General features: G+C 41.0%; 1 protein-coding gene across 4 annotated transcripts in view; it reads right to left on the bottom strand.

Annotated features, from left to right (window-relative positions):
* Positions 1–2,684: 2,684 nt before the first annotated feature.
* The window catches only part of clstn1 (calsyntenin 1), a 51,327-nt gene continuing 35,392 nt past the window's right edge, over positions 2,685–18,619 (bottom strand). For 2 of the 4 annotated variants that reach the window (XM_088331996.1, XM_088331997.1), the window contains 11 exons: positions 18,099–18,220; positions 17,847–18,009; positions 17,615–17,665; positions 16,149–16,306; positions 15,921–16,069; positions 15,313–15,557; positions 12,633–12,803; positions 12,418–12,563; positions 12,207–12,342; positions 10,210–10,394; positions 2,685–8,124 (listed from right to left, as the gene is read on the bottom strand). In XM_088331996.1, the coding sequence (XP_088188122.1) occupies positions 7,930–8,124; positions 10,210–10,394; positions 12,207–12,342; positions 12,418–12,563; positions 12,633–12,803; positions 15,313–15,557; positions 15,921–16,069; positions 16,149–16,306; positions 17,615–17,665; positions 17,847–18,009; positions 18,099–18,220 (1,721 nt within the window). In that variant the 3' untranslated portion in view covers positions 2,685–7,929. The remainder of the gene's footprint in view (positions 8,125–10,209; positions 10,395–12,206; positions 12,343–12,417; positions 12,564–12,632; positions 12,804–15,312; positions 15,558–15,920; positions 16,070–16,148; positions 16,307–17,614; positions 17,666–17,846; positions 18,010–18,098; positions 18,221–18,619) is intronic. The other 2 variants (XM_088331998.1, XM_088331999.1) reach the window with 1 other exon arrangement.

Here is an 18,619-nt window from a genome sequence, read left to right as displayed (position 1 = left end):
TGATCCAATTATGATTTGCTCTAAGCAGAGATAAGCACATGCAAAGTCAATGTTGCACTGCCAATGCTAATGGTTTGGTTCAGTGTATAAAAGGAACAGTTTCCACTGCAGTTTACTGTCAAGGGGTCACATCAACAGACCCTGTTTTGGCTATCAGTAGCTAAGGAATCCTTTGTATTCAAGCTCATCGAATAATGTATGTTCACTGTTGAGACACTTAGTGATGAAAATCCACAGAATAAACTTTAAACTCCTAAAAATGCCAGCCAAGTACACAATGCAATTTGATTGAGTGAGAGAAGTGGTCGGATTTGATGAGGTGAGCAGTAGGTGTGGGAAGATCTCTGCACTCACAGCACGCTTCCTTCTCTCTCCTATGCTTCCATTGCGATGAAGGTAAATATTGTAGAGCCGGGAATTTTTGGTTTGCAGTATTTTGTGACATTTTTACAAAATAAATGCTTGCACCTGGTTCTGTAACCATTATTTACAAAAAAAAGTAAAAATGAGCCTTGACGGTCTTAAGTAACTTGTGGGGCGACAAGTTTAAAGTGGCATATTTGTTGATATGGGATACAGGGTCTGGCATTATTGTTTCACAAATTTGATCAAATCATCTAACATCAGAGTAAAAAAATGCGGAGAAAAAATAACTTTTGTCTGGAGAGTTTGAACGTTTTGTTGAATTTGGCCTTACATTATACGATGTGGCTCTCTTTTTTCCCCCAAAAATTGAACATATTTTGCTATAATGGTTCTTGACCCCTGTTCTAGATGGTGACGTACGTCAGGTCAAAATGCATGCACTATGCAACAACCAGGCTAAGCCTTCTCTTTCGGGAACAAGAAGACAAGAGTATTAGGTCAACATAATACATACGCTAATGAATACAAGTGTGTTTTGGCTATATTCAAACACTTCCCTTGAGGTTGCTGATCAAATATTAGGGCAAAGAATTCCATAGCAGTGAGGCCTGAATAGAAAATGCTCTTGAACCAGCAGATTTCTTCTTTGCTCTTGGGATCACTAGTGGACCAGCATTTTTCCAAGCGACGGGCCCGAGCAGGAACATAAGGAGTCATTGAATCCAAAATGTTTTTATAATACCAACAGAAGCACATCTTAAACTGACAGGGAGCATGTGCAGGTAAGCCAAAATCAATTCTGTAACCAGTTATCAAACAGCTAAAATTGGAACTTTTCTGTTTTCGCTCTTGTAGCAGGTGTTGCGGTCTCCTGATTATTTGCAAACATTTGTCTGCTAATTTGTGACCCATGTCCTTCAATATCTGAGTTAAGTGAAGTGCTACTTGTATTGTTGTTGTAAGCGCAACATACTGTACTCTGCTTTTCATGTTGACAGTTCAACTGTTTGCTGATTGTTTTTGGTTTTCTGTGAAACGATGCCACCTCTCTGGTTCAAACTAAAACAAAAACCCGTCGTGCACTTTCTGTCATCACAGAGGTTAGGAGGTTTGCGTAAAGACCCTGCATACGTCTTCAGCACGAGGTTATTGAGCTGAAGGTACGGCAAGCGCAGAAGCCCGTGAAGTGCAAAACGAAAAAGACAGTGGCACACGGCCATGGCTTAACAAATTAATGCGGTACCAGAATTTTAAGTTATGCAACAAAAACACAGATTTTGTGAGAATTAAAAAAAAAACTCAAAACAGTAGAATTTCAACTCTGCTACACCTGCTTACCCAATAGGAAACATATTATCCTGGTTTCTATAGTTACCAGCAGCAGGAGAAGCCTCCTGATCTGACTCAGATACACATACCTGTCAACCTGTACGTTTTTGCCGTACAAAGTACGTTTATTATGCATTTTAAGACGTGTACGACGTACAAGAAAATCTGTAGGGAAGAACGCAAATTTGTCCATTATGGGTACCATCCGGTAAACACCGACTATCACGAAACGACAAATAGATCAAGTATAACAAGTTCGCCGCGATAGCTTCTATCTCTGTATCGTTTTTTTCGTTGCAAACGAAGCGAGCGGTTTGATGCTACTGAGCGCATGCGTCTGCCGGCTGGGGATTTCCCATGAAGCATCATCCCGGGAAAAAAATATCTCATCTCATCAGCCATACCGCTTATCCTCATTAGGGTTGCGGGGGGGCTGGAGCCCATCCCAGCCATCTCCGGGCAGTGGGCAGGGGACACCCTGAACTGGTTGCCAGCCAATCACAGGGCACACAGGGACAGACAACTCATTCGCTCATTCACACCTAGGGACAATTTGGACCGGCCAATTCACCTGAAATGCATGTTTTTGGAACGTGGGAGGAAACCGGAGTGCCCGGAGGAAACCCACGCAAGCACGGGGAGAACATACAAACTCCGCACAGGAAGTCTGGAGCTGGATTTGAACCCACGGCAGGTTCCCATGACATGAACTGTGCATATGGTGTAAGATTATTTTGTATTTTGTAAGGGAAAATACGACAGTTTGTACGGGCATGGAGCCGTGGAGGCTGACAGGTATGGATACAGCACCTTCATCATTTGGTCCTCGTCTTTTTTTCCGTGTAAATCATCATCCTGCTCTTCAAGGATCAGCCAGCCAACGATTTCTTTTCCTCCAGCAATCAGTAGTGTTTGTCTCGCAGAGGGCTGGCTTGAAATAACGCAAGAGTAAGTCAAGAAAATGGGGCAAAAAAGATCAAACAGCATAATTCCATTTCATTTTCCTTTATTTTGTTCACGAGCAAGCATCAACTTGACTACAGTTTGCCTGTCTATTGGTAGTAGAAAAGTGAGAGCAGCTCCAACAAGCACAAAGGAACCTTTCGCCACCAACTCGCCAAACAGTTTCACATTTTCCGCAACGGTCAAAAACAAAAAAGGTCAGAAGAAACCTGCAATTGAAATGTGGGAAATACAAGAATAAGTGGAATCTTTTGGATCATGCGCCGTTAAACTCAGTAAATGTCGCTTTTTAACTAAAACCGAAACATTCAATTATTGTGAGTGATTGTGTTGCTTATTGGGCTCATCACATATCTGAATTGTTGGACACGCTCACACACGCTCATCGTTCAGTTGTAATCCACAACATAAATGCAACAATACACTCGGGCAAGCACTCGCGTATGCTGCCAAAGCTTCGTCGTTATGTACTGTGCATCTGGTTAAAGGTGAATTCTACATAATATCTAGAGAAGATTCACAATGGTTTACATAATGAACTACACATTGACATGGAAACATCAACGGTATGTCAAATAAAAAAACTAGCCGCATTCTGAAGATTTCATCAGACTCATTCAGATCATTAAGAAAACTGAGCAGTAAATTAAAAACAACACTAAGTTACATCCGCTTAATACACTCTGACCAGCTAAAGGCACTCCCATCATTAGTCCTGCAGGGGGCGCACGGAGGGGACTTCACATTAATACACAACTCAAAGCATATTTGCCGAAAAATGACAATTCTTCACCTTTGTCTAAAAAGATCCCGCACCAAAGCCCTAGGAAATCGTCCGGGAGTTAGCTGCTTTGCCTTTTACACAGAATCCAGTCAAGCAGGACAGGTGACCTCGAGCAAACAATAGTTTGACGGAGGAAAATTGCCATACCGTCGTCATGATCCTCATTCGGGATACCAACCCTCCTGATTTCACAAAGGCAGGAATCAGATTAACTCCTGTGGCTCTAAAAAAACAACTAATAGTACCAATTTTTCAATGACTTCCCTATATACTGATAAGTTTATATCCCGATTTAAGCACCCCTAAAATAAACAGGACTTGACTTGAGGTTTTAATAGGGTGACAGTTCGTTATTTTGACTTTAACTGCACACCATTGTTTGTTGTTTTGACTAGAACATCATTGTTGCGTGAAGCCCATCATGTTGCCATCCTTTGATTTCCACAACCTTTAGCGGGGATCGGCTTTTGTAACATAGAATATGTTAGATATTGGCTCGGGGATGGCCTTTAAAACAAGGGGGACTTTCTTATCCAAAGGTTTTACTCTCTGTTCTCCTCGCAAATTAAAAATCCTGTCGTCTCTCCTTATTTTGAGTGTATATTAAAGTTGAAACTAAGGGCCCGGTCACACAGCCGTTTGCGTCTGTATCGCGGCTGAATCACGGCCAGAAATTTCTGCCCGTGAAGCAGACGCTGTTGCCCGCGGTGGAAAATGCGCAAAATTGGCCAACCCGCTGTTCATCCGTGGTATGCCCGCGAAACAGACGCCGGCGGCTGTTCCGCTTCCTCATCATGTCAGTTCCACGTCCTTCCCGCGTGTGGACCACGGGTATAAAAGCTGCCGAGCCAAGCTGTAGAAATCATAACCGCTCAAGACACAGTCCCGTGAAGATAAAGATTTCAAGCTATGGCACCGAAGAAGAAGCCAATATGTTATTATTGTAATAGTTTTTCATTTTTATTTTATTATCTTATGAAATAAAATGTCAAGAAATAAAAATGGATTAAGACGAGGTCACTACGGTGACGGGGATCCATGTTCACCCTTTGACATCTCGAGCACAACTGATGTGTGCTCGGCAAATCGCGCTGAATATACGCGGAGAAAGGCGATTGACCGTCACACGCGTTACACAAGCTAATTCACGTGATAACGCCGCAATACAAGCGCAGAACAAACGTGCTATGACCGTGCACCACCCACGATTACCCGCTAAAATTTCCCGTCTTACCCGCGTGTAACCACGCCCTGGCCGCGGCCGTAGCACGTCGTTCTGCGTCATTACCTGGTGTGTACCACGTGTGCCGCCCGCGGTTACCCGCGGTCTAAAGTTTTGAGCAGCGCAAAACTTTTTCGCGAGGCCAACCGCGTGTGAATTTCTTGCCGCGTGTAAAGCACGGCTGTATCTTGTCTGTATCGCGATCTCAACGCGGGCGACAGCGTCTGCTTCACGGGCAGAAATTTCTGGTCGTGATTCAGCCGCGATAGCAGAAATTTCTGGTTGTGATTCAGCTGCGATACAGACGCAAGCGGCTGTGTGACCGGGCCCTTATATATAATTCATACGTTTTCCCCTGAAAGTGTCATGATCCAGCACGCCGTTATCCGCCAGAGGGCGCTAACAAAGAATAGGACTGGAGGATCTCCATACCTGCCTTCAAGTCAAGTCATTTTTATTCAGTCTTCACCATCTGACTCTCGTTAGGGACTCGTATAAAAGAATTGCACTGACAATACTTTTGTTGGGTCATTACCATTTATCACCACCTTCATCACACTGTTTGTAGTTTCCTCCTGGTTTTGGAGGTTTGTTTTTTGTTTTATGGTTCAAACAGTTTTGGTAATTGTTCACCGACCATTTGTTTGTTAATTTGGTGGCGATGGTGTTATCAATTACCATCTTTTTGAGCACTTTGACGCTGTTACTGCTCCTCTTTGTTTGGGTCCACCGCAAATCATAACAAAAAGTATACTTTCCCTCCAACAATTACTGCCTTATTAATTTCTTTGAATATTCCCATTATGCTATAAGTGGATTACTACCTTTACCTAGAGTTTAGGAAATAATAAATTCATTATCTTCTATTCAAAACCCAATATTGTATATTTACATACATTTTATATGTCCATAAGGACGGGGGTCAACTGCTTAGCACCCCCTGGACCTTCCGGGAAACTGGGAGGGTTGGCATCACCCATTTGTTCAAGCTAGCCGTCGACTTGAATAACCATTGAGGCTCAAGTCTGCTCCTTAGCTCACATGCATTAAAACATAATTCAAAGAAACACATACACGACTTTGAGGAGAATCAAAACATAGTTTTTTACATTTAGCAGAGACGTTACGTTCAGCTGATATCAGTATAGTCTCAATATTCAGTTCAACACCCAAAATGTTGTTACTTTGAGATAAATGCTTTAACATGAGTTCACATTAAAACCGCCAGGCGCCGCAGACAATTTTGCAGGTGACAATTCAGGCCGAGGATGTTTGCCTTTTGAAGCTGTTTGGCGCGCAATTAAGCAAGCGGCATCCATCTGCACGCTGTACGACATCGAGGTCAAGAAAGAATGAAAAGGACGCACTTGCAAGCAAAACAAAGCGACTGCCCCCTGTGCTTAGGGAAGAGCACAAAAGGAAGGGGGAAATCTTGGAACACTGGTCATGAAAGCTGACACTTCTGTACACGTTTTTTTAGCGACATGCTACAACCTGCATGACACAAATAGTTAGTTGTAGATATTGGACCCTGTGGCAAAGGCCTTCACAAGCACATTGACTACTTATATGGTGTTCATATTATTTACAACATCTTTAAAAAGCAACGCAACTCGCTACACATGACTTCTTCATGCACTAAAAAGTTAAAAATGCAAAGTAAAACAAAACAAATTGCTAAAAGCGTTGTTTCAAGTCACTGGCCTACTCATGGGGATTTTGAGATGCGGTAGCGATCTAAAAAAAAATATCACTCTGAAGCCTCATGTCAGAAAACAAACTAAAAAGTGCACAGTTGGCTTCCTCACACAGCAGAAAATAAATTTGGCCGAGATTTCTCGTTAATGCAAATAGAATAAATTAAGTAGAACGAGCCACTAATGACTACACAACACCGAGCTGGTCACTGAAATGGCGAGAGGGAAAACCTTGACCGGGATTTTCACGACTTCCTGGCTCCTTGTATTGATAGTTCCCATCACGTTATCTACAACCTGAATAATGACGGCCATATTGGATGGGTGCCGCAATCAAAGCTTTCGTTTGGCTATCGTTAGACGAGCGCCCAGACTAATTTAGTTTATGACAAAATTTCACTGATCGACAAACAGGGCCCATACATGAACAACAAAAACATGTGGTCTGGTGTTAGGTGTCAATTAAAGCCCTTTCTGAGACTTGTTTTAGCTGAAAAACGCCACACTAATATAATCTTTTTACAGGGTTCGTACACCCTTTTCAAGGCCAAATTCAAGCATTTTTCAATGACTTTTTAAGCCAATTCTCCAATTTCACCAATACCATTAAAAGAAGAAATCCAGTGTGAATCATGTATTTTGCAGAGCCACAAATATATCTTCGCTTTACATAAGCGATTTTTAATCTTGTCTGTGGATTTATCAAGACATGTTTTTTAGATATTGAGTAAATCATGAATATTAATGTCTTTGGGACAAATCTTTCCCCATGTAGGTGTTGGGTAAAAAATGAGTTATATGCAGCTTACAGTTTCAGTTCCAGGAAGTTCTTTCCGTTACAATTTAGCACTGACAAAAACTTAATTTTCTACATGCCCCATAATTGAATGTGCATAATCAATATGTAATCCTTGCACTTATACACGTTTCATGATGCCCTGTTTAGGTGCAACACCTGTCCTCTCAGGTGTGACCTGTAAAGGGGTGATGACGCTTCATATGACAATGCCTTACGAACTAACGCCAGCTTCCGTAAATCAAAAGGGAATGCTTGAAAAAACAACATTAAAACTATTCTTTTTTCAGGGTTTTCAAGCACCTGTACGAACCCTGATACCCACCATCCTAGGTCAGGCTGTCTTTTTTAGGCCTGATCTTACCTCTAATTTAGGGCCTCTTTATGCCTCTCGCTTTCTGGGTGCATTATTTTAAGCCATTCTTCAGCGCCATTCAGGGTTCTTTTTGAAGCTCATTTCGTCCAGGAAACTGCGAACTATTTTCGACTAAGCTTTATGGCTCGCGCCGGAAGTCACATTAACAAAGTGGGGTTCTCTCTCTACCTTTCATTCACCAGGTTACGGAACTTGGCAAAACACGGTTAGGTCACAAAGAAACCACCCGTGGCAAAATCAAACCGCGCTTGGTGGGTGGACTCATCCAATATGGCCAACAGTTTACATTAGGGGATGCGGGTAACGTCACACAAAACTATCAATTTATGAGGTGAGGATGAACATATTTAAGTGAGTGCAAATAAGTGACGAGTGTGTGTTTGTGCGTGTGCAGCTCTAATAAGTGAGGGTAGAGTCGTCCCATTCAAGCTGCTGCTGTCTGCTAGCCCTCTGTTGGTCCTCCTGCTCGCCTCCCTCGTCCTCCTCGCTGCTCTCCGACTCGGCGCTGGTGATGTCGTCTTCTTCTTCGCCGTCCTCGCTCTCCTCCTCTTCCTCCTCGTCATCCTCACTGCTGTGTTGGTCTTCGTACGTCTGTGTACATGGGTAGGCATTGGTAAAACTTTCTGAGGCTGTGATTGTCCTTTATGGGTCATTTGAAGGAGGTTATTTTTGTCAGAATTTGCACAAAAATGCAATAATGATTACAGCTGTACTTCCTTTATGAACTTAATTTGTTCCAGAATTGTGCTCTTAGCTCAAGTTGCTTGTGTAACGAGCAAATTATGCTGATATAAAATGATTAAAAACAAATGGGTCTGCTCCTGTCCTGCAAAAAAGCATCCTAGTGAACAGCTATTAAACACATCTTCCTGATCACTAAAAACAGATGTAATATTCAAGTACCATTTATTTATACAGCCCTTAATCGCAAGAAGTCTCAAAGGGCTGTAGAGACTACAGACTAGTTTTACACCACGTCAACATGAAATACAGGTCATAACAGAATGTTCGATTAACAGTTTTCCGGGGTCAACAACATTCAAAAGCTCTTGAATATAAGTGTGTTTTAAGTCGAGATGTAAACACTTTCAATGAGGCTCCAGATTGAATCCCAGTGGGGAGAGCATACCACAGCACTGGGGCCCGAATGGAGAACGCTGTCGTACCAGCGGATTTCTTCTTGACCCTTAGAATGACCAGAAGCCCAGCTTTTTCCGAGCCGTTTTAGTAAAAATTAAAATAAAATTATACAAAAAAGTTTACTGTTTTTTTTAATCATTTAGCATTGTGTAAAATAAATAAAAGACCAATTTTGTCTTGCCCATTTTGGCTCTAATCCGGATTGTCTAAGTGACTGATAGCGAACTACAACCTCGCGATAGATTGCTAATATCGCAGAATTCTACATAGTTAATGTTGCTGTGAATAAAAAGATGCTGCATAGTATTTGTAAAGTTTATTAGCGCGAAATAAGGATGATTTAAATTTTTTAATAAGGGAAGCAATTGGCAGGGGTGGACATGCACAAGATCAAGAAACTGTTGACGACACGTAAGCAATTCTTCAAATTATTGTTACTGTAACATAAAATCAACGTACACGCAAAAACTGCAAAGGTTTTTTGTTTGCCTGTAGTAGTTTTCTTTGCCTTACAGTTTTCAACAGCAAACCAGGCGAGTTAATATGAACGATAAACAGTCACAAGTGGTGGTCTCAAGCTGCCTCTAGTGTTGGTCTTAGGGTCTGCTCTTGAACTAAATTTTCTCTTCTCATAGTGAGCTAAAGTTTTGTTAAAGAAAAAAAACAACTCATGTTCAGTGGTGCTTATATAAAGAGGTACCACTGAATTTTGTAGATAAATTGGTCAACCAGTAAAGATCAGGTATGAAATGGGTCAGGGCTCAAAAAGGTGAGAGGGTGAAGAGGAAATACCGTATTTATTTGTGTATAACAAATTTTATTTGACTTTTTCTCAGCTTAAACTAAGCATTAAAAGTGACAAACACTGTTAAAATATGTGCGACCATTATTAAAAGAACTTATTGACAACGATAATCACAATATCAACATAAGATTTAAATGCATTTATTTCATGTCCTTCAAAGTCCGATTCATCATGAGCTTCAAGAGTTGTTTCCCTTGCGCCTTTTTAGCATTTATTAATATTTTTCAGGACAACTTTCTGTTCTCTCCATTATTTAACATTTGCCTCTGGTACGGTGAATAAAAATAGTGTGATAATAAGATAAAATCGAATGCGCTTTACAAAAGAAAAAATATAGTACTTCTGGCCACAACTTCAAACGCCCGATTCACTCTATGAAATCTCACAATACCACCCACCCCACCGCCCAACGTTTTCTCATCAGATATATAAAATTCACGGAGGTCACCCTTTTTACTTCAAAATGGTGAATTTATCCTCAAGGTGAGAGACTTTCGTGTCTGGAAGATCTAGGTCATAAAAGTATTTAACTTCCTTTGAAATTGCCCCTGTGTGGCTGATGCAAATCAACAAGGTATCGTGCCATAAATAACCATCTCCCCATCCTCGGCCACCTGTCAATCACGGCAGCTCAGTAAAAAAGTAGGGCACCCTTAACACCATCAACCAGAGAGCATTAGCAAGTACACAGCTGTCTTTTTCCCAACCGTGACACATTTTTCTTTCCTTACCTCCATAGGATTGACGGTTATGGTGAGGGCCGAGTCATCCCAATCCATCTCATTCTCTTTGCCGTTCTCGTGGTCCCTCATGGTTCGCTGGTGTGCGGCGCGGATGCGGAACACGCCCAGGATAATCATGAACACCAAGAAGCTGACGCAGACCACAATGACAATTGTGGCCGCGCTGGGAACCACTGCAATCACAAATACATGCTCAATGACTATTCTGATCCCACTCCAGGTAAGAAGTGGCTCTGCTTAGGCCCGTATTATCACCATGAGGGCCCTCTCGTGCTGTGCAGCTTGGAAGATTATTGAAACAGGGAAATAAATGGCTGGCGCACGAATGTTAAAGGGTGCACACAAGTTTAATCCCTTAACATGTGCAGTTAAAAAAGGGTGACATGAATATTTTCTATGTGCTCTAGCATCAGTAGCCACATGTTTCAAAAGTGACTTACAATCCAAAGCAAACTGAATAAGCGGTCATAAAAAAATAGGTTATGAGTATAATAAACTCTTTAAGTGCGCGTGCCTGGATATAAACACCAACCCCTGCTCGGTGCCCATAAAAATAAACCTTGTAAAAGACTGGGCAGAAAAATGGGGACAAAAATTGTGCAGTTTGGGGACCTTAAAATAGTCGTCGCTGTTTTCTTTGTAAGTGTAGCTTGAAAATGGTAAAAATAAGAAAAAAATGTGGTTTGTTTTAAAAAATATATATATATATCTTAGTGGTGATGATAAAATGTCAATGATATCAATGATGAAGCCAGGGAGAGTTTTTGCTTAAAATAATGACTAACAACAAACTTATTGTGGTAATTGATACCTAAAGATACAATATCACTACTTGGTGGGAAAAAATGTTTTACAGTCAATTGCAACTTCTGTTCTTATTTCATGTGTATAATCAAATAATGCACAGCACCTCACTGGCCTCAGAATCCTGAACAAGCAGAACAGCCAGTCAAATACTGTATATTGTATCATACAGTCTTGTTATTTTAAGTTTTACTTTTACTGTTATCCTTTATCATTGTAATTTTACGTCTCATATAAAGCAAATATAAATACTCAAAATATATACTTTTGTTTTTTGTATTGATTTTATTACTCAATTTTTGTAATCACCTACCATTCAGTTTCTTTTTTACTGATGCTCCCCTACTTACGACCATTCGACTTACGAAAAACGGTAGATACAAACATTTTTTTCGGACTCGAAAAATATCTGGACATTGCTGTAGTTTAGATTTTGTATTGTGTACACCTTTCTCCGTGTACAAGACAGTACTGTAGTGCTCTTTTCCGGCGCGTGATGGCGGTGTGAGAGGTCACCCAGCATCCACCCCGAAGAAGAAATACGGCTTTTACTTCCTAGTTTATGTGTAAACATACAGTGCTACTTGTACTGAATCTCCAGCGCGCTCAGAACTTTGACGTTTTTAATTGTTTAATATCTCGTGCATCCATTAAATATGGTTGGTTTATAGTGTAAAGAGAAGGCGAGCAGTTTCTTTTGAAATGAAAGTGGAATAAAAAAGCTTGATGCTGTTGAGAAAATGGTCGGAACACTTTCCTTTATTTCTATATAGCATATACTGTTTTTAGTACAAAACAATACAGGATACTTATGCAAGCCTTAAACTTATATAAATCTTAAACATACAAAATCTAGCACAGAAGCGACTTACGAACAATTTCAACTTACGAACAATCGTCCGGAAACAATCACATTCAAAAGTCGGGCAGCGTCTGTACTAAAACAATGTGACATTGCCTATTTTAAAAGAGGATATGCAATTTTGCTCTCCACGTCATTGAAAGTGCATACCCATGAAAACGTAGGTACTGATATTGAGTTTGAAGTCTTTGTATTGCCACAACAAGTTGTCTTTTTTTTTTAAGAAATACAGTGAGTGTAACTTAGTGTAATTTCTAACAAATTGTAATTTGTTATTGCCAGGTGAGGTGCAAGGTGGGGTTTTATCAAACAAAATTACCTGAAGCCTGGTGAGCGTTGACAAGGTTGTGACCAGACAAGTCCACAGAGGCCTGATGTACAGGGTTGATGAAGTTGGGCTGCACCATTGCACTGTGGAAATGCTCCATTGCGCTAGCTGTGTGGATTACGTTAACCTGAAGAGGATGCACATCACTTGTAAGCATTTTGAAACCATCAGTGTAAAAAGAACAAACACATTCTGGTCCTACCTCGACCTTGAAGTCATTGCTTATGTAGCGGCCGTTGAGTTCGGAGCACACCAGTTTGAATTTCCTGTCAAAGAGTGCATCTGTGTGCCAGTTCTTATAACGAATGAGATGCAGGACTTGCTCGTAGTTGGCCATGGTGTTGACGCCTGGAGCGCAATGAGAAATTACAATTCAAAAAAAGGGCTGGGGAAAAAAAAAAGCATAATCTTCCTCACCTGTAATGACTATGCCAAGGTGGGAGGAGCTAATCTCAAGGCTGCGTTGCTGCAGCTGCTCCATATCCATCTCCAGGCCTTCGTGCTCAGCATCCAGCTCGTCTCCCACCACGGTAACTTCGCACGTGTCCAAATTGTGCATGATCTCCTCAGAAACAACCGTCTCTTGAACTGAATGGAAAACAATGAGGATTTTTACAATTTTCAAAATCGTTTTGAAAGTGCTCCAAGAACTGAAAATAACAAATCACATCTCATAGAACAGCATCCTAACCCTGATCCTGCAGCATCGCAATTGTTTTCTCTCCCGACGCTACCTCTTCCCGAACCCGATAAAAATTAACATAGCACCAGCATTTCTTGAACAATGAAAATCTGTGAAGTATTTGAAACTGCTAAAAGTAAACAGCGATGCAGCAAAGGATTACTGTAAAAACATATTTCTGTGGTTATAACCAGCATGGAGAATGGGCAATTGCAACCCACTACTCACAATGGCATATCAGTGCAGTTTTCATTGCCAAATTAAAGCACTTTTAAGCACTTTCAAAGCCATTTTTTTCAATTTTTGTAGAACCATCAAAAGAAGAAGTCCTGTACATTTTGGAGAGCCACAAATATATGTCAGGTTTGGCGCGGTTGCCATAGCGCCCAGCTGGTTTCAGCCGGGTGGCGCCGTATTCTGGCACGGTTGCCACAACGCCCAATAGGCCCCGCCCATGGACACCGGCTGAGTCGCATTGACTGATTGCTTTTTGACCGTATTTAAACGCGTTACTTTGAAGGGTGCGTTGCTGGAGCTTTTGTTTGTTATACCTGTTAAACTTTGGTGAGACTTCTGTGAGATTTCTGAAAGTTCTATTTAATTCTGAGAAATACCTAGTCCGTATATCTGCCCGCGTTTGATCCTGTTTTGTTTTTGGTCTGATACGTTTTGGACAACTTTTCTTTTGTTTGGATTTCTAATCCACTCCGCGACCATCGATCCGCAGATCGAGTGTGCGCACCCTCCTCCTCTTCTCCCAATAAATTGTGAGTTCGTCTACGCGAATGGATCCTTTCCTGTTTCCCGCTCTGCTTCGTGATAATATATCTGCAATTTACATATGCTATTGATAATCTTGCATGTGCCTTTATCACAACATAATTATTAGATCTTGGGTAAATCGCAAATATATTTGTAAATCTAAACAATACGGGTGTAAATATTTTTGATACGAATTTCTCCCCATATACAAGTTGCTTAAAATGAGGGTAATAAGTAGCTTCAGGGTTCCTAAAGCTTAAATCAATTTAAATTCAAGACTTTTAAGACTCGTTTAATGCCTTTTAAAATCCAATTTAAGACCAAGTCGACAAAGAAAACACAGTTCTTGCACATCACTGTTTTGATAGCTCTGTTATTGTGGTCACGTTATGTCGCCACAAAAGTAAATCTGTAAATTATTAAGAAAAAGGCAATTGATAAATCTTACAGAATGTGTTTCGTTCAAACAAATATAAATCTTATTAATAGGTTCACATTTTTAGGACTTTCGAAAAATGGATATCTCTCTCTTTCTCTCTCTCTCTCTCTCTCTCTCAATCTATCTATCTGTCTATCTATCTACCTATCAACCTACCTACCTACCTTGGTCATATCCCTCAAGAGGGGTGACCGACAGCAAGACAAGCACATACAATAACAAAGAAAATAAAAGGGGGGAAAAAAAAAAATTTGGGGGGGGGGGGGACCATGGCCAACCCAAATGCCAACCCAAACAAGTTAGGCACCTCGGCACCTAAGTTGGTCATGCTTTCGTCCCTCCAGATGAAACGGGACACAAGAAAGCGGCCATGTCACTCGGGTCAGGGTGACAACACACTCTTTTGTTCAACAGCAGGGCCCAACAGCTTTCACTGGTTTAACCCTGCCGCATCATACGGGGGCCCTGTCCATCCCTCAGAACGCGCCCAAACATCCTACTATCCTTTTACAACACCTCTCCACTCATTACCATCACCAACAATAGCTCTAGCTTCCACTACATTTAGACATCTTTCCTGCAGTGCACTCATAACACCAGATATAAGACAGTTTAATACCAATAAAGGCCTTTTTTTCTAGAATAATGAATTCAATGCCTTTTAAGACTTGTCAAGGATCCGCGGGAAATCTGAGTTGATATTTTCAGTTTCAGGAAATTCTTCCTATTAAAATTTACCACTGGGAAACGCCACCTTAATTTTTTGTTAGGCCCAAAATACATTTCCATAATTGATATGTAATCCCTACACTAATATGAATCTATGAAGCCTTGATATGTTGTCTTCTGTATGGCAATGCAGAAAACTTTCCACTTCCTGTTTCAGCTCTGCTGATATTTATTGTCTCCTAATCCTAGCTTGTGTACATTACAAAGCTAACAGATGGTGAGCCTCCACCAGCCCCTCCCGTAAAGGAGTAAACAACTTTATCTGTCACTCATTCTGTCCAATCCCCTCAGATACAATCGTAATCCTCCTGGCATGCTGTTAAATTTAAAGGATATTTCTATTACCAGCGCATTACTGTTTTCTACTGCTTTAGGTATCACAGACCTCAGACTGGTCAATCCCCATAATGCAACTTGAAAAGAACAAAATACCTAAAATATAACGGGGTGGGACGATTGTAAGATATGGTGTGCATTACTCTTACCTGTGGGGTCATCATCTGCACCCTCTGTGGTTTCTGACTCAGTGTCAGGTTCCACCTCGCGGGTGATAGTGCTCACAATGCGCAGCTCGGGGAAAAGCGTCACGCCTTCTTGGCTCTCAAATTCAGCAGCACTGCGAGCAAAGTGGTCGATTCCACTCAGGCTGATCTTGGGCTCCTCGGGCTGTAGCACCATCACGTAACCTTCAGCATCCGGCATGGTCACGCAGGACTCCTCATTGAAACATCTAATAAGATGCATCTTTCTATTAGCACCCTTTCATTTTCCACACCTCAAATAATAACAAGGAGGGATACACCATTGTTCAATTTGTATGTTTCTACAGTTTGGACGCATTACTTGGCCAAAAACAAAAACAGAAAATCTGGTTGTGGATGAAAAGGCATTAATAAGTTGATTTCATATTTGAGGGCTTATGTACCGTAGCATAAATTCCGGACTTGACCCCGCTACTTTCTTTCCTACAGTTTAAACACTGTGGCCTTAAACACAATGGGGCTTCTATCTATTTATTTTTTCGCAAGGCAGATGGTTTGAAGCTTTATATAAATGAAAAAGAATCCAAAAAGACTCCATTGTTGTTGCTTACTTGACAGTGGTGGAAATGCGAAGGTGTCTGATGCCGGGTGTCGGGAACTGGCGGGAGTTTAGGTAAGAGATGTGCTGCATAACCTTGTCAAAAGCGTCAATATCGTCCCCCTCGACGTTCAGAGAGGACTGGTTGGGGTTGAACTCCACCTAAACAAGAAGTTAACAAGATAATTTTTGACTTACTATTCGTTGAAATTGGACAAAATGTAGTTTTTGTCCAGCTCACCTTGATTGTGGAAGCTACTTCCTCTGGTAGCTGCACATCCAGGCCCTCCTTGCAAGTGTACAAACAGTCAATCACCTTCTTTTTCTCCAACTTGCCTGAGCGGATCATGAGCCCAGCGAGGTTTCCATGAAAGAACTGGGCCATGCGTGCATTTCCGCCTGTGTACATCACCATAAGTTGAATATAATTGCACAGCTTTTCGCCTAATTAATGCATGCAGGTACAAAATACAGAGGCAGCAAAAAGTTCAAGCAAGTTAGTGCACATGCTCAATTGGTTTATTTCGACACCAAAATAATGGGTGATCGTCCAGTTAACCGTAGCGCTGATTTACCCTGGAACAGAACTGGAACTTAAGAATGAAATTATCTAAACCAAGGGTCTTTAATGTGGAGCTTGCGGGCACCAGGTAACCCCATAAGAACACCTAAGCGGCCTGCCAACTGGTTCTAAAGGTAGCTCACCAGTACTGGGCCATTGTGATCTTCTATCAAGATATATTTTTTCATTGTAGTTGACTGAGTATTCAACCCTACTTAGAATAATTGACCTAGTAACAACATAGTAATAACATGCAGCCTTTTTCATGACCAAACTCACACACTTTTTAGGACTATCAAAACCCTTTTAAAAAGTTCTCCAGTACCATTAACGGGGGAAATCCTGTGTGACTCATGTATTAACCCATAATGCGCGTACATTTATCGTGACATATGATTTTGGGTGAATCTATTTGTGGATCTGACCATTTTGTGTATAAATATGCAAAGCGAAGCCACTAGAGAGCAGTGTTGGCGTCACTTTTACACTGACTTGTTGAGAGGCATTGCAACAATTTCAAACATTTACAAGCACTTCACCCAAATTTCATGCACTTTTCAATCCTTGAAAACGCAACATTAAAAATCAACCATATTTAAGGATTCCAAGCACCCGTATGAACCCTGAACATGATAAGTTGTCATTTTAGAAATTCATTTTAAACTGGGAGTCCTTTGCGCTAATGAGTAAGAACAAATAGCTCTCAGTTTTAAAAAGGTAAGAGACCACAGATCTAAACATTTATCAATGTATTTGGGATGATTCCTTTCTGATTTTACAATAGTCCAGAGTGTTTTTCTCCCATCTCCTTGTCTGTATATATATCACTTTTACCTGACTTCCATTAGCATCTATTTTCTGTCAAAATAATGCTATGAAAGTGAACTCTTTACTAACTGTGGATTTTGCGCTTATCCCAATTATACTTCAGGGCAATCTTGCGCAATAGGTTTAGTGGATGAGGATGATATACAAATGATACTCAAAATGCATTAAATGATGACTTTGTTCACATTCCAACATGCTTTAAAACATAATGAGGGGGGAAATGTGTCAGCAAATAAAAGTATCTGAAGGATGCCAAAAACATGATGAGACATGGTGGACACATGGAGCTATGTGAGTAGGGAAAGAGTTTGGGCAACCTGTGGAAGACTCTGAAAAAGTCTCAGTGTCATTGTCATGTCCTGAGTTTTCTGCAGAGGACAGGAAAAAGAGATCGGAGAGAAAGGGAGGAAGGTTGAGGGTCTGCGAGAGGAATTCCATCTACAATGTTCACGTTGCATCATTGCTTAAAGGTTGAGGGCATTTTGTAAATATCGAAGAAGAACAACAGATTGCATAATTTCATTGTATGACTAAGTGTACATATTCTACCTTGCCAGCAAGCACCGATGGTGATCTGGGTCTCGATCTTGGAGGCGTGCAATGGGTAGTCCTCTGTCACCAAGAAGGGTTCAAATGTTGTCCCATCCACAAAAAGCATCACGGTGGGGAACTCTACATTCATCACATAGTGATGCCATTCTTTGTCACACACCTGCAGAGAACATGGTACGGATGAAAACATTACTTTGATTCTGCCAACTAAACCTACATCTGTAGGTAAATTTGGCAGCAGTGGCACACCTGATCGAGTTTCCAGTGGAACTCGGCTGGTTTGTAGTTCTCTGCTTCCGATGGATCTTGGCGGAGGAGAAGCATCAGCCTGCAGTTGTGGACGTAGAGGGAATAGTGGTGCCTGTTCATGTCTGCAGGGTGAATATGACCAAACAGGACAGGAAAAAATTAGAACACATCACTGATTAATATAAACTCATCAAGAGAACTGATACACATCAAAACAATAAAAGTCATAATGTCACAAGCCAGAAACGGAGACATGACCCAATAGCGTCCATTTTACTCAGTTTTACTGGCACCAACGGGGCATTCGCAGGTACCCCGAATCAGCAATCATGACAAATAGAAACAGAAGAAATATGTTTTTGTGTGATCATATGTTGTAGTTAATGGTAGGGGGGAAGAGAAATGTCTAATTCTTACAGGGATCGCAATTCTGACGTAAATGAATCTTAATCTATTAATAAACCTTTGAAATGGATTAAAATATGTAAAATGAAATAGAAAATAGATGTTAATAAGTAGGG

This window comes from Urocampus carinirostris, chromosome 3 (assembly GCF_059441175.1).
Source record: "Urocampus carinirostris isolate Australia breed hairy pipefish chromosome 3, RoL_Ucar_1.0, whole genome shotgun sequence".
In the NCBI taxonomy this organism is placed as follows: domain Eukaryota; kingdom Metazoa; phylum Chordata; class Actinopteri; order Syngnathiformes; family Syngnathidae; genus Urocampus; species Urocampus carinirostris.
The sequence above is the reverse complement of the archived record's forward strand: the minus strand, read 5'-3'. Positions and strand labels throughout refer to the sequence as shown.